This window comes from Stegostoma tigrinum, chromosome 10 (genome assembly GCF_030684315.1).
Source record: "Stegostoma tigrinum isolate sSteTig4 chromosome 10, sSteTig4.hap1, whole genome shotgun sequence".
Lineage (NCBI taxonomy): Eukaryota > Metazoa > Chordata > Chondrichthyes > Orectolobiformes > Stegostomatidae > Stegostoma > Stegostoma tigrinum.
Window position 1 is genome coordinate 10054770 of NC_081363.1, and position 16081 is coordinate 10070850.

At 45.0% G+C, this 16081-nt stretch overlaps 1 protein-coding gene across 1 annotated transcript in view; it reads right to left on the bottom strand.

Annotated features, from left to right (window-relative positions):
• Positions 1 to 8160, bottom strand: part of tshr (thyroid stimulating hormone receptor) — an 85462-nt gene extending 77302 nt beyond the window's left edge. Inside the window, exon 1 of the mRNA XM_048536985.2 lies at positions 7994 to 8160. Within this exon, the coding sequence (XP_048392942.1) occupies positions 7994 to 8160 (167 nt within the window). The remainder of the gene's footprint in view (positions 1 to 7993) is intronic.
• Positions 8161 to 16081: the final 7921 nt, after the last annotated feature.

A 16081-nucleotide genomic window follows, 5' to 3' on the forward strand; every position in this document is an offset into this window, starting at 1 on the left:
ACAGATACATGGGAACATCACCACTTGCAAGTTCTCCTCCTAGCTATTCACCATCTTGACATGGAAATATATATTCATTCCTCCAGTGTTGCAGGTTCTAAATCCTGGATGTCCCTCTCTGATGGCTTTGTGGGTGTAGCTACAGTACATTGACTGAAGTGGTTCAAGAAGACAGCTCACCACCTCCTTCACAAGGGCAAATGGAGAGAGACAATAAACGTTAGCCCGGTCAAGGAAGCCTACGTCCCACAAATAAGCAAATAAAATATTGCACTTTAAAGTGGGAATGGTATGTTATTTATAATATTAATATAATTTGAATGCAACTTTACATTTCTTTTACCATCTTGTCCAACAATCCTTTGTTACCTCGTGAACTTGTGAGATTTTACTTTATGTTAGTGACATGCTTTCCACATGATTACTTTGACTGAACATACATCTTGCGATGTTAGTCACACTGCAATTTAGTCTTAGGGCTGTGGGTTTGTTTTCTGAATAAAATACCTTTGCTATTATTTTCATAAATATTATAATATAAATTGTTATTATCGGTGACTACTCTCCGCAAAAATTATGAGTTTAAAGATAACTTTGGGTGACCCAGAATCTCAGATGACATGATCCTTTTTTTTTGCAGAAACCAAGGTTCTCCTTAGAAGGAAGTTAACAATCCCTGGGAAATTCTGAAGGAGAGCTGGGACCAGTGTCCTGGTCAATATTTATCCCTCAACCAGTTCCACTGAAGTAGCTTATCTGGTCCTTGCTTATTGTGAGTTTATGGGTTGGTGACTATAAATTGCCTGTGACATTTCCTACATCACAAAAATGAGTACATTGCAAAAGTCTTTCAGTGGCTGTAAAATGTTCTTTTTCCAAAATTTATTTGAAATGCTTTTCCCATTGTGGCATGTATTTCAAATGTTGGTTTGCTGACATGTGTGAAATAGCTGAGTTGAGTGAGCTGAATGCATTGGTTTTAGATTCCCTCTTTGGGGTATAAGCATCAAAGTAACTGGCTATCGATCTGTTAATTGAGGAACATGCTGATCGAAATTTGACTGCCCTGTTTGTATACATTAAAGCTGTGAGTACACTTCAAAATTGATCCAGTGGACTGCCAAGTGCTTTGGGACATTAACAATCATTGCTAAGTTCAAATGTCATGAATCTTCACTTCAGACATGAATCACTAGCATCCCACTCCACCCTGTGATCTGTATTTATAGAGACATCTTTAGTAGTGGCATGCTCTAAGGCAGCACAGGTATGGGTAAATACAGTAAAGAATATAAATGTATTTAACAGTTCAGCTCTCCATCAGTGGTGTACTATAAGGCAGGTTCAAGGTGTCAGTTGTGGATAGCTACAGATTCTTACTCCCATTCCAAAGGCTTGAGGATGTATTCTCGGCTGACGCTCAAGGACCATATAGAGAGAGTCCTTTTTTGTTGGTCAGGTGATAAGATAGACGAGTGAGCCCCCACTCTCACTTTCAAGTGGGCATAAAATGTGGAAGCAAGCCATTGGCCCATTGCGTCCACACTGACCAACATCCCGTGCAGGCCAATCCCTCTAACCCCTCCTTTCCTGTGGCTAATCCACCTAACCTGCACATCCCTGGACACTATGGGCAATTTCCCATGGCCAATCCACCTAACCTGCACATTTTGGAGGAAGCTGAAGCACCTGGAGGGAACACTTGCAGAGACGGGGAGAATGTGCAAACTCCACACAGACAGTCACCTGAGGGTGGAATTGAACCTGGGTGCCTCGTGTTATGAGGCAGCTGTGCTAACCACTGAACCACTGTGCCACCCACCATTATGAATAAATGCAGGGGAGTTGGTCCTAGGGTATTGACTCTAACTTATCTCACAACAAAAACAGGTAAAATCCAATAAAAACAATGTACAACAAATGTTGGAAATCTAAAACAAGTGCTTATACTAAAACAGTATCGGAAACAGTAGGAACAGATGATGCTGGAGGATTTGAGAATACAAGGCATAGAGCTGGATGAACACAGCAGGCCAAGCAGCATCAGAGGAGCAGGAAGGCTGACGTTTCGGGCCTGGGCCCCAAAATGTCAGCCTTCTTGCTCCTCTGATGCTGCTTGGCCTGCCGTGTTCATCCAGGTCTACACCTTGTTATCTCTTATGCTAAAACAAGTGGTCTGGTCATTCCACTTTGCTGTTTGTGGGAATTTGTAGTGCACAGATTGACAGTCTTGCTTCTTACATTGTAACAGTGACGACATGAAGTTAAAGTGTGGGGTTCTAATGATGGTGACTTCTGGATTGCTACTCGTGTGATACACCACCAGTGAGAAACTGAAAGATAGGGCAGATCAATGAGTGCCTTGAGACTTATTGCAGGAAGGAAGGCTTCAGATTCTCAGGATGTCAGGACTGACAAGAGTCACCTATTCAGGAGGGGTGAGTTAATCCTCAAATGGACTGGAACCAATATGCATCCAGGGAGGTTCACTTGAGTGGTTGCAGTCCTGTAAACTAAATAGGCAGGGTGCTGGGCACAAGCTTATAAGACAAACAATAGTACAAAGGGAAGAGTGTTGGTTTGTACTTGAGAAATAATATTAAGATAGGAGCAGACTGAGAATGACAATGAGAAATACCAAGACATAAATACAACTATAGGTAGCACAGTGTGGAGCTGGAGGAGCACAGCAGGCCAGGCAGCATCAGAGGAGCAGGAAAGTTGGCGTTTTCGTTCGGGACTCTTCCTCAGGAATGTCATTTCTGAAGAAGGGTTCCAATCCAAAATGCCAATTTTCCTGCTCCTCTGATGGGACCTGGCCAGTTGTGCTCCTCCAGCTCCACATTGTGTTATCTCTGACTCCAGCATCGGTAGTTCTTACTATCTTTGGCCTAAATACAAATCACTGGTCAGCCAACACTTGGAGTAGTACATTCAATTCTGGGCACCTTATTTAAGGAAGGATGGTAAAGCCCTGGAGAAAGTGCAAAGGAAGTTTATAGAATGATGCCAGGAATGAGGTATTTATTGAGAAAGTTTTCTTGAACACACTTAGATTCCTCCCTATCCTAGCTCTTAACACTATGGCAGCCCTAGTCTATATTTTGAAAGTTAAAATCCCCTTCTATTTCAACTCTATTTTTCTTAAGGAGCATTGATAAGGAAAATAGCCCAGGTCTTTTCCTCAGGGTAGAAGAGTCCAAAACTAGACGGCATAGGTTTAAGGTGAGGGGGCAAAGATTTAAAAGAGGCCTCAGGGGCAACTGTTTTTTCACACAGAGGGTGGTGCATGTATGGAACAAGCTGTCTGAGGAAGTGGTGGAGGCTGATACAATGACAATGTTTATAAGGCATTTGGACAGGTACATAGATAGAAAAGATTTAGAAGGATATGGGCCAAATGCAGGAAAATGGGACTAGTTCAGTTTAGAATGCCTGGTCGGCATGGCCGGGTTGGGCTGAAGGGTCTGTTTTATAGCTATGTGACTCCATGACTCTAAATTGGGATTATTCTCCTTGCAGCAAAGAAGATTAAGATATGACTTTGTTGAGGCATTCAAAATTATGAATAATTTTGACTGAATTATGAAAAACATTCTATTTACAGTAATTGGTAAGTCAGTAACTAGGAATCATAATTTCAAGATTGTCAGCAACAGACTGAGGAGAAAATTACTTTCATAACAACAAGAGAGTTGTTAGGATTTGGAATGCGCTGCCTGGGAGAGTGGTGGAGGTGGATTCCATAGGAGATTTCAAAAGGGAGCTGGATATATATTTGATCATAAAAATCAAAAGAACTGCGGATACTGTGAATCAAGAACAAAAACAAAGTTGCTGGAAAAGCTCAGCAGGTCTGGCAGCATCTGTGAAGGAGAAAACAGAGTTAACGTTTCGGGTCCCGTGACCCCTCCTCAGATTTTTGATATTTGATAATGATAAATTTAGAAGGCTGTGAAGATAGGGCGGGAGAATGGAATTACTTCGGTAGTTGTTTTGGGAGCTGATACAGATACGATGGGCAGAATGTCCTCTTTCTGTATTATTCTATGATTCTGTGGCAGATCTAGACTCTGTAAATGCACAAAGTATGGTGAGAAAGGTTAGCGAGCTACAAACAAAAGTAGCTCTCTGGAAATATGATGTAGCAGCGATAGCAGGTACTTGTCTTAAAATTAATGAGTACTGAGTGTTTCATATTCAATGACACAAAGTGTTCAGGAAAGGCAGTGAGGAGGAAAAAGGCTGCGGTTAGAATCCTAATTAGTACTGGAAGGTCAGGTTGTCCTTTAAGGGGCAAGGACAGAATCTATTTGGTGAGGGATGAAAAATTAAAATGGTACGATCACATTTTTGGGGATATTCTATAGACTTCCAAATAGTGTGACAGACAGAGCAGCAAATCTTCAGGCAAATCAGAGCGAAGCACAAGAACTATTCAGTGATGTTGCTGGGGGATTTTAATTCTCAATAAATTCAAGAATTAGGTCAAGTATCACAAGTTGGGAGGAAAATGTGATATGAAAAGAGGGAATATGAGAACAGAATGACATGGAACAGTTAACACAAAAGGTAACCCTTATAGAGGATTATAAAATCATGAGGGGCACAGATGAGGTGAGCAAAATGGTCGAAAGATGTCCCAGCAGCAAATAGTACTAAAAGGTATTAGATTACCCATTAGGTCAAAGAGGGTGATATGTACTTAGGGGCACAGGTAAATCCCTAGAATAGTTAGTGGGTACTTTGTATCGGTGTTTACCAAGGAAGAGAATGCTGACAGAATATTTGTAAAAGGGGTATATGCAGAGGAAATAGATGGAGGTACTGGAATGGGTAGTTATGGAGGTGTTTGAGTTAATCGAGCTAGGCCAGAATGGATTTGAGAAAAGCAGATCATGTTTGACTAAACTAAAACAAAGAATTGCGGATACTAAAGTGCTTAAACAAAAGCAGAAACTGCTGGAGAAACTCAGCAGGTCTGGCAGCATCCATGGAAAGAAAGTAGAGGTAATGTTCCGAGTCTCCCGCTTAATCTCCACTCACACTGCTAGAATTTCTCCAGGAATTTCTGTCTTTGTGTTTGATCTGGGTACTGTCGTAGAGCAGGGAGACCTTGGAGTCAGGTTCATAATTCATTGAAATTTGCATCACATGTGGACACAGTGGTTCAGAAGGTATTTAGCCTTCATTGCTCAGAACTTTGAGAATAGGAGTTGGGATGGCAGTGTTAGCATTGCACAGGATGATTGGTGATGCCTCTTTGGAGTACTATGCACAGTTCTGGTCATCCTGCTATGAAGGATCTTATTTCATGGAGAGGGATCAGAAAAGATTTACCAGGATGTTGCCAGGAATGGAGGGTTTGAGTTAGAAAAACAGGCTGGATTGGCTGGGAAGAAATAATGGGAACTGCAGATGCTGGAGAATCCAAGATTACAAAGTGTGAAGCTGGATGAACACAGCAGGCCAAGCAGCATCTCAGGAGCACAAAAGCTGACGTTTCAGTCCTAAGCCCTTCGAGGCGCGAAACATCAGCCTTTGTGCTCCTGAGATGCTGCTTGGCCTGCTGTGTTCATCCAGCTTCACACTTTGTTATCTCGGATTGACTGGGACTTTTTTACTGGAGCACAGGAGGTGGAGGGATGACCTTACAGGGGATTATAAAATCATGAGGGGCATAGATGAGGTGAATAACAATGGTCTTTGCACTAAGGTTAGGTATTTCAAAACTAGGGGGCATGTTTTTAAAGTCAGAGGAGAGAGATTTAAAAAGGCTATGAGGGGCAACGCTTTTACACAGCCAGTGGTTCGTGTGTGGAATGGGCTGCCAGAGGAAGCGATGGATGCAGGTACAGTTACAATGTTTAAAGGTCATTTGGATAAGTACATGAGTAGGAAAGGTTTGGAGGAATATGGGCTAAATGCAGGCAGGTGGGACTAGTTTAGTTTGGGAACATGCTCGGTGTGGACTGGTTGGACCAAAGGCTCTGTATCCATGCTGTAAGACTTTACGACTGTAGGACTAATCTAACTGATTTTTTTTGCTGAAGGGAATACTGTGGACACTGTCTTTACGGGTATCAAGAAAGTGTGTTGTGGATTATGCTTGTTTTTCAGACTGAAGTATGGTAAGTCTTGCTCCTCAAGGGTCAATGTAGGAGCACTGCTTTTTTGATATATACAATCGATTTCGATACTGACTAAAAAGTAACATTTCAAAATTTGCTGATAATATCAAACTTGGTAGAATAGCAAACAGATTTATACGAATCAATTGCCACAGGACAAAATTTGACTGGCTGTTTGTGGACACAAGTCCAAATGGAATTTAATACAAAGAAGGAACGGGGGCAGGCAGATTTAGACTTAGTGGCACAGTTCTAAACAATATACAGTGACAGAGGACCTGGAAATCTATAATAGCAAAAGAAATGGAATCAAAAGAAATGGAGAACCCAGTACAAAAACAGGAATATTATGCTAAAGATAACACATTGGGGAGCTGGAGGAATACCGCAGGCCAGGCAGCATCAGAGATGCAGGAAAGCTCTCTCCATCTTCGGTCCGCCTCCCCCTCTCTCCCTATTTATTCCAGAACCCTCTCCCCATCCCCCTCTCTGATGAAGGGTCTAGGCCCGAAATGTCAGCTTTTGTGCTCCTAAGATGCTGCTTGGCCTGCTGTGTTCATCCAGCTTCACACTTTGTTATCTTGGATTCTCCAGCATCTGCGGTTCTCATTATCACTGTACATGCGCTGCATCTGTTCAAGAAGGCAGCTCACCATCACCTTCAGGAGGGATGGGCAATAAATGCAGGCCCACCCAGCAACAGCAACATTCTCCAATAAATTTGGCAGAAAGGTTCCAGCCTTTGGCACATGCCTGAATGCTAGCTCACTCTGATTCCTGGGAGAAGCTGCTCTTTGAAGAAGAGCTTCTTCACCCAAAGGGTCGTGAGTCTGCGGAAATCCCAGTGAAGCAGCTGACGCTACCTCAATGAGTATTTTTAAGTCAAAGATAGATTTTTGAACAGTAAAGGAATGTGGTGAGCGGGAGGGTAAGTGGAGCTGAGTCCATGGAAAGGTCAGCCATGATCTGAATGGTGGAGCAGGCTCAATGGGTCAGATGGCCTACTCCTGCTCCTATTTCTTATGTTTTTATGTTCTAACAAACCTGCCTGGAGATCCAACTCTCAGTTAATGCAGTGCTGATTTTGAGAACATGGTTGAGAAAATATCCATTGAAATTAGAAAAAAAAACTGCAGATGCTGGAAATCAGAAACAAAACAGAAATTGCTAGAAAAACATAAGTCTGAAGACTGAAGAAGGGTCAGTGGACCCGAAATATTAATTCTGCTTCCTGTCCACAGATGCTGAGTTTCTCCAGAAATTTCTTAGTTTTGTATAACCGCCAAAAAACCCAACCCTTTTGGGTTTTTGGGTTTTTGTCTAATTTCAGTGGAACAAGATCAGAAATTGCTGGAAAATCCCAGCAGCGTCTAGGAAGAGGAAGTTAGCCCGGGCTAATGTAAGGGATCTCTGAGCACACTGGTAACCAAACGCCTGCAGCTACACACAGTGATGTGGAGTTAAGGTTTGTAAAGTGCTCGTGTTCCTATGGATGGTTCAATGTCTATCTTCACAGACTGCCTTTCCCTTAGGATCTGACCTGTGGATTCAAACCGAGCGTCACTCCAGTGCAAAACAGCCAGGAGCAGAATTTAGTACAGAAATGGGGGTTAACTGGCAGAATGCATTCCATCCGTTTCACCAAACCCTTCCAGATCTCTCTCTCACACACACACACACAGGCACACCAATTTGACGAGGTTCGTATCCATTACTGCTGTCCAGTCAAATCCCAAGGCAGCAGGTAAACTGTGGGGAGGGGGAACAGACCGAAGGAGCAAGGCTGACCCTGTCTCGGCCACACTAACTCTCAAATGCGGATTAAAGAACGTTGTTTCAAAAGGGACCCGCGAGGTACTCACATTTTCTCGGTGTTCTGGGGAAAGGGCGGGATGTGATCGATGAATTTACAGGTTATCTGGAAAATATTCCACTCTGAGCACTCACACACGCTGGGGCAGCGATCGGCTGCAACCAGCCGTAGGGAGACAGTTGTGATCACCAGCACAGAGAGATTCTGCACCTTCATCCTCCCAATTCACTCCTCCTGACCAATGCCACTCGATTTTTGCTGAGCACGCCTGCGGCTTCCTTTCTCTCTCCGCACTTTCTCGCTTGAAGTTTCTCCTCTTTAAACAGGATTGTTACGAATCCCTATTGCCCGTGAAGTGGTTTCTGCAGCTCTCAGCGTCAGGAGCTCTCACACAAGGCAGGGCGAGCACTGACAGAGTGTTTCGGATCCTGCACACCAACAGACAGATAATCTCCCCAAAACCATTAACAATTGGGAAGAAGTAAGGCAGTTTTTTTTTTCAAACGCTGTTAAAACTTAAAAGTGCAAATGAGCAAGCATGCTGTGTTTTTTTCAATAGGGAAAGATCAGAATCATCGAAAAGTTACAGCCATGTAGCCTCTGAATAAACTGACCGCCCAATTTAAATCAAACTTTTTTTATTCATTCACAGGATGGGGGCATTACTGCCCACGCCAGCGTTTATTGCCCATCCCTAATTGCCCTGAGAACAGTTAGGAGTCAGCCACATTGCACCAGGTCTAGAGTCACAGCATTGACCAGGCTGGCTAAAAATGGAGGATTTCCTACCCCGACAGAGCATTAGTGAGCTAGATGGGCTTTTCCTGACTAGGATAACAAAATGCGGGGCTGGAAGAACTCAGCAGGCCAAGCAGCATCTTAGGAGCACAAAAGCTGTTGTTTTGGCCTAGACCCTTCATCAGAAAAGGGGGATGGGGGGGGGGGAGATTCTAAAATAAATAAGGAGAGAGGGGGAGGCAGACTGAAGATGGATGGAGGAGCAGATAGGTGGAGCGAAGAGTGTAGGTGGGGAGGTGGGGAGGGGATAGGTCAGTCCTGGGAGGATGGACAGGTCAAGGGGGCAGGATGAGGTTAGTAGGTGGGAATTGGGGATGTGGCTTGAGGTGGGTGGAGAGGATAGGCAAGAGGAAGAACAGGTTAGGGAAGTGGGGACGAGCTGGGCTGGTTTTGGGATGCAGTGGGGGGAGGGGAGGGGAGGGGAAGGTGGTGAAATCCACATTGATACCATTGGGCTGCAGGGTTCCCAAGCGGAATATGAGTTGCTGTTCCTGCAACCTACAGGTGGCATCATTGTGGCACTGCAGGACGCCCATGATGGACATGTCATCTGAGGAATGGGAGGGGGAGTGGAAATGGTTTGCGACTTGGAGGTGCAGTTGTTTTTTGCAAACCGAGCGGAGGTGTTCTGCAAAGCAGTCCCCAAGCCTCCGCTTGGTTTCCCCAATGTAGAGGAAGCCACACTAGGTACAGTGGATGCATTTTACCACATTGGCAGATGTGCAGGTGAACATCTGCTTAATGTGGAAGGTCATCTTGGGGCCTGGGATGGGAGTGAGGGAGGAGGTGTGGGGGCAAGTGTAGCACTTCCTGCGGTTGCAGGGGAAGGTGCCGGGTGTGGTAGGGTTGGAGGGGAGTGTGGAGCGGACAAGGGGGTCATGGAGAGAGTGGTCTCTCCGGAAGGCAGACAAGGGTGGGGATGGAAAAATGTCTTTAGTGGTGGAGTCAGATTGTAGATGTTGGAAATGTCGGAGGATGATGCGTTGTGTCCGGAGATTGGTGGGGTGGAATGTGAGGATGAGGGAGATTCTCTTTAGGCGGTTATTGTGAGGGCGGGGTGTGAGGGATGAGGTGCGGGAAATGCGGGAGACACAGTCGAGGGCGTTCTCGACCACTGCGTGTGGGAGGTTGCGGCCCTTGAAGAACGAGGACATCTGGAATGTGCGGGAGTGGAATGTCTCATCCTGGGAGCAGATGCGGCGGAGGCAAAGGAATTGGGAATAGGGGATGGCATTTTTGCAGGAAGGTGGGTGGGAGGTGGTGTATTTCTGACAGGCTTTCCCTGACAATTGTCAACAGTCTCATAGTCAGCATGAGTCTTTTTTAAAAAGTTGAATCCAAATGCCACCATCTGCCATTGCAGGATTTGAACCCAGATCCCCAGGTTATTAGGAACAAAAACAGAAGTTGCTGGAAAAGCTCAGCAGGTCTGGCAGCATTTGTGAAGGAGAAAACAGAGTTAATGTTTCAGGTCAGAGGGAGGGTCACTGGACCCAAAACATTCACTCTGTTTGTGCCTTCACAGATGCTGCCAGACCTGCTGAGCTTTTCCAGCAACTTTGTTTTTGTTCCTGATTTACAGCATCCACAGTTCTTTCAGTTTTTATTTCCCCAATTTATTACTTGACTGGCTGGATTAATATCAAGTGATAACACCACTTACCCATTGCCTCCCTTTTTAGCAGCTGCTCTGCAGCCTTGCAGTTTACAGTGTTTTGGGGCCAGATCCAGGTTCCCTTTAAACATGTTCAGGAAACCACCAAACTTGGCAATAAATTTCAGATATCCACCAAGTTTTTCCTCTGTCTCCTCTAATCTTTCTACCAGCCATCTGAAATCTGAGTGGCCTGGTATTTGACTTCTCCAGGAGGGGAAGCAGATCAGAGTTATGGAGTCCTACAGCACGGAGACAGGCCCTTCAGCCCAAACTGATCCATGCTGACCAACATGTCCATCCGTGCTAACCCCATTTCACTGCACTTGGCCCATATCCTTCTAAACCTTTCCTATCCATGTATTTGTCCAAATGCCTTTTAAATGTTGTTAATGTACCTGCCTGAACCACTTTCTCTGGCAGCTCATTCCATATGCCTACCACCTTCTGTGTAAAAAAGCTGCCCCTCAGGTTCCCCTCTTACCTTAAACTGATGCCCTCTAGTCCGCAATTCCCCAACTTTGGGAAAAAGACTGAGTGCATTCACCCTATCCATGCCTCTCATGATCTTATACACTTCTATAAGATCCCCCTCAGTCTCCTCTGCTCTCAGGAAAAGTGTCCTAGCTTGTCCAACCTCTCCCTATAACTCAGTCCCTTGAGTCCTGGCAACATCCTTGTAAATTTCTTCTGCCCTCTTTCCAGTTTAACAACATCCTTCCTATAGCAAGGTGTCCAAAACTGAACACAATACTCCAAGTGCAGCCTCAACAACATCCTGATGCAACATAACTTCCCAAATTCCATACACAGTGTCCTGACTGATGAAGGCCAATGTGGCAAAAGACTTCTTCATTGCCCTGCCTAGCCGTGACTCCATTTTCAGAGAACCGTGCACCTGAACAGTCTCCCTGTTCCACTACATTCCTAAAGGTCCCACCGTTCGCTATGAAACTCCTGCCTTTCCAAAATGCAACACCTCACACTTATCTATATTAAACTCCATTTGCCACTTCTCGGCCTCCCCAGCTGCAATTCCTGCTACAATTTCTGATAACCTTTCTCACTGTCCACGATACCACCTATGTTAATGAAATCTGCAAACTTCCTAATCATGCCTTGTACATTCTGATCTAAATCGTGACAAAGATAACAAACAGCAATGGGCCCAGATCTGACCCCTGAGGCACATCTCTAGCCTCAGGCCTCCAGTCAGACAAGTGTCCTTCCATTGTTACCCTCTCCTTCCTACCATCAAACCAACTGTGTATCCAATTTGCCAGCTCTCCCTGGATACCATGTGATCTAACTTTCCAGAGCAACCTACCATGTGGAACCTTATCAAAGGCCTTACTGAAATCCATTTAGACTATGTGTAACACCCTGCCCTCATCAACCTGACTGGCTACTTCATCGAAGAACTCTAACAAATTTGTTAGGCAGGATCTCCTACACTCAGAGCCATGCTGACTACTCCTAATCAAACCCTGTCTTTCCAAATGCTTGTATGTCTTATCCCTCAGAATCTACCTACCACAGAAATAAGCTTACTGGTCTATAATTGCCAGGCTTTTCTTGGCAGCCCTTCTTGAGTAAGGGCACAACATTCGTTACCCTCCAGTCTTCCGGGACCTCACCTTTGGCTAATGCTGATGCAAATATGTTAGCCAGGACCCCCGCAATTTATTCTCTAGGGTCTTGCAGGGTTCTTGGATATATCTGGTCAGGACCAGGAGATTTATTCACCTTCATACATTCTAATATGCCCAACACCTCTACTGTGATGTGGAATGTCCCCAAGATATTGCCACTAATTTCCCCAAGTTCCCATGACTTCATGTCTTTCCCCATGGTAAATACAGAGGAGAAATATTTATTGAAGATCTCATCCATCTCCTGCAGTTCCACACATACATGTCCACGTTGGTCCTTGAGGGGATCCTATTGTCTCACTAGTTTTCTTTCCCTTTAACATACTGAAAGAATCTCTTTGAATTCACTCTAATCTTCTCAGACAAAGCTATCTCATGCCACCTTTGCGCCCGCCTGATTTCCTTCTTCAGTAAAATCCTGTATCCTCTATATACCTCCAGGGATTGCCTTGATCCCAGCTGCCTGAACCTGAGCCATGCCTCCTCTTTTCTGGTCAAAGCCTCAATATCTCTTGTCATCCAGGGTTCCCTACTCCTGCCAACCTTGCCCTTCACCCTCACAGGAACATATCGACCTTGAACTCTAGCTATCACACTTTTAAAGGCCTCCCACTTGACACAGGTCCCTTTGCTTGGAAACAAACTACTCCATTCAACCCCTGCAAGCTCCTGTCTAATTCCATCAAAATTTGCCTTGCACCAATTTAGAACTTGAACCTGTAGATCAATTTTGTCCTTCTCCATAACTATTTTAGAATTAATAGAATGATGGTCACTGATCCCAAAATGCTCCCTCCCTACCACCTCAGTCACCTGTCCTGCCCTATTTCCCAAGAGTGGGTTGAGTTTTGCCCCTCCCTGAGTAAGACACTCTATATACTGCTTGAAGAAACTTTCCTGAACACATTCAACAAATTCCACCTCAGCTAAGCCTTTAACGCTATGGCAGTTCCAGTCTATGTCAAGAAAATGAAAATCCTCCACCATGACAACCCTATTTCTCCTGCAAGTCTTCCCAAACTCTCTGCATATTTGTTCCTCTAATTTCCGTCAACTGTTTGGGGGCCTATAGTATTATTCCAATAATGTCCCCATTCCCTTCTTATTTCTTAGCTCCAGCCACAAAACCTCACTGGACGATCCCTCACTTACTTGAACTCTGACTACTGCTGTGATACTCCCCTTAATCAAAAATGCAACTCCCCCTCCCCTCTTTCCTCCATCTCTGTCCTGCCTAAAACACCTGTACCCTGGCACATTAAGCTGCCAGTCCTGTCCCTCCATAAGCCATGTTTCTGTGATGGCCATAATATCCCAGACCTCTGTGCTATCCACGCCCTGAGTTCATCAGCCTTACCTGTCAGCCTCTTGCATGAAATAGATCCAATTTAATCCAACAGGCATTCCTCATTCCCTGTCCTGTTCCAGCCTGACCTGGCTGTTCAGCTTGCTATTTCTGATTACTGAATCTCCTTCCAGCATTGCACTTGTCTCCCTGCAGTTGAGGATCCCACCACATCCCGCCATCCCACCTCACCAATCTAGTTCAAACCCTCCCTTGCAGTACTAACGAATCTGCCCCCCAGGATATTGGTTCCCCTCCAGTTCAGGTGCAATCCATCCCTCTTGAACAGGTCACCTCTGCCTCAGAAAAGATCCTAATGATCCAGGATCTTCTCTATCCACTCTATCTAAACCCCTCATTATTCTCCTCACCTCAGTTCAATCACCATCAACCTCTCCTGTTCGAAGAGAAACAAACCCAGCCTATCAAATCTTTCCTCATTACAGCAATTTTCAAGCTTCGCTGCATTCATGTAAATCTTGTCTGTAATTCCCTCCAGGACAATTACGTCTTTCCTGTAATATGGTGACTAGAACAGTACACACAGCTGTGGCCTAACCAGCATCTTGTATACTTCCAGCATTACACCTCTGGCTTTCATTTCAGTACCTCACAATGAAGGAAAGCATCCCCAATTGCCTTCCTTACCACCTTGCCTAGTTGTTCTGCCACCTTCAGGACTTGTGAATGTGCACCGCAATGCCTCTCATTTTCCCTACTTCTCTCGGTACCCTCCAGTTCATTATGTGTTCCTTTGCATTGTTTGCCCTCCCCAAATGCATCATCTCGCACTTCTCTGGATTGAATTCCATTTGCCACTTCCCCACCCACTCAATTTATATCTTCCTGCAGTCAACAGCCATTTCTCTTCACTAACAATTACATTTGATTTGATTTATTATTGTTGTATGTACTGAGATACAAAGAAAAGTATTGTATTGCACGATAACCAGACAAATCATACCTTACATAAGTACATCGAGGTAACAGAACAGGATGTAAGATACAGCATGACATCGACAGAGAAGGTGCAGAGAAGGATCAACTGTAACATATGAAAGGTCCGTTTGTACATCTGATGAAAGCGGGGAAGAAGCTGCTCTTGAACATGTAGGTGTGTGTTTTCAAACTTTGGTATCTTCTGCTCAATGGATGGGGTGGAACAGAGTATACAGGGATCTATTATGATGTTGGCTGCTTTCCCAAGGCAATGGGAAGTGTAGATGTAGTCAATGGAAGGGGCCATGTTCACAACTCTGTAACTTCTTGAAGTTGAGGGCAGAGCGGTTGCCCTTGCAAGCCGTGCTGTGTCTGGGTCGGATGCTTTCTATGGTGCATCCTTGTGGACATGACAAATTTCCGTAGCCCCCGAGGAGGTAGAGGCATCTTTGTGTTTTCTTCATGGAATTGCTACAGTGTGGAAACAGGCCATTTGGCCCATCAAGTCCACACCCATCATCTGAAGGAGCATCCCACCCAGACCCACCTCCCACCCTATGACCCTGCATTTCCCATGCCTAACTCATGTCACCTGCATGTCCCTGGACACTGTGGGCAATTTGGCATGGCCAATCCACCTAACCTGCACAACTTTGGACTGTGGGAGGAAACTGGAGCACCCGGAGGAAACTCACACAGACGGGAGGAGAATATGCAAGCTGTACTCAAACAGTCTCCTGAGGATGGAATCAAACCCAGGTCCCTGGCACTGTGATGCAGCAGAGCTAACCACTGAGCCACGATGCCGGCCCACATAGCATTTTTGACGATAGCATCGATGTGATGGACTAGAACAGAATTGTTGGTGATACTTACTCCAGGAACTTGAAGCTCTTGACCACCTCCACCTTGGCACTGTTGATGCAGACAAGGGTGTGTCCTCCACTCTGCTTCCTGAAGTAAATGACCAGCTCCGTCACTTTGCTGACATTGAGGGGGAGATTGTTGTCTTCACATCATGCCACTAAGCTCACTTTCTCTTTCCTCTGCTCTGTCTTGTTATTGTTTGAAATTCGACCCACTGCGATGGTGTCATCAGCAAATTTGTAAATGGGTTTAGAGCTAAATCTGGCCACACAGTTGTGAGTATATAAGTATAGTAAGTATAATAACGAGCTGAGTACGCAGGCCTTGGGGGGCAGCGGTGTTGAGGACTATGGTGGAGGAGGTGTTGCCCCCTGTCCTTACTGATTGTGGCCTGCCAGTCGGGAAATCAAGGATCCAGTTGCAGAGCGGGGAATCAGAATCCTAGGTCTCAGACTTTGGAGATGAGTTATGTTGGAATAATGGTGTTGAAGGTAGAGCTAAAGTCGATAAATAGGAGCCTGACATAGGTGTCCTTATTACCCAGGCGTTCCAGGGATGCGTTTAGGGCCAAGGAGATGGTGCCTGCTGTGGACCTGTTGTGACGGTGGGCGAACTGTAGTGGATCAAGGCAGTCTAGGAAGCTGGAGTTGATGTATGTCATTACTAAGCTTTCAAAGCACTTCGTAATTATGGATGTCAGAGCCACTGGGCAGGAGTCATTAGGGCGTGTTGCCTGGTTTTTCTTTGGTACAAGGATGACAGTGGTTGGATGGGTCAAATTTTATGTTGATTGTAAATTTCTCAATCATGCCACCCACATTTCAGTTCAGATCATTAACACATAACTGAAACAACAATGAGCCCTGTGAAGCATCACTACAA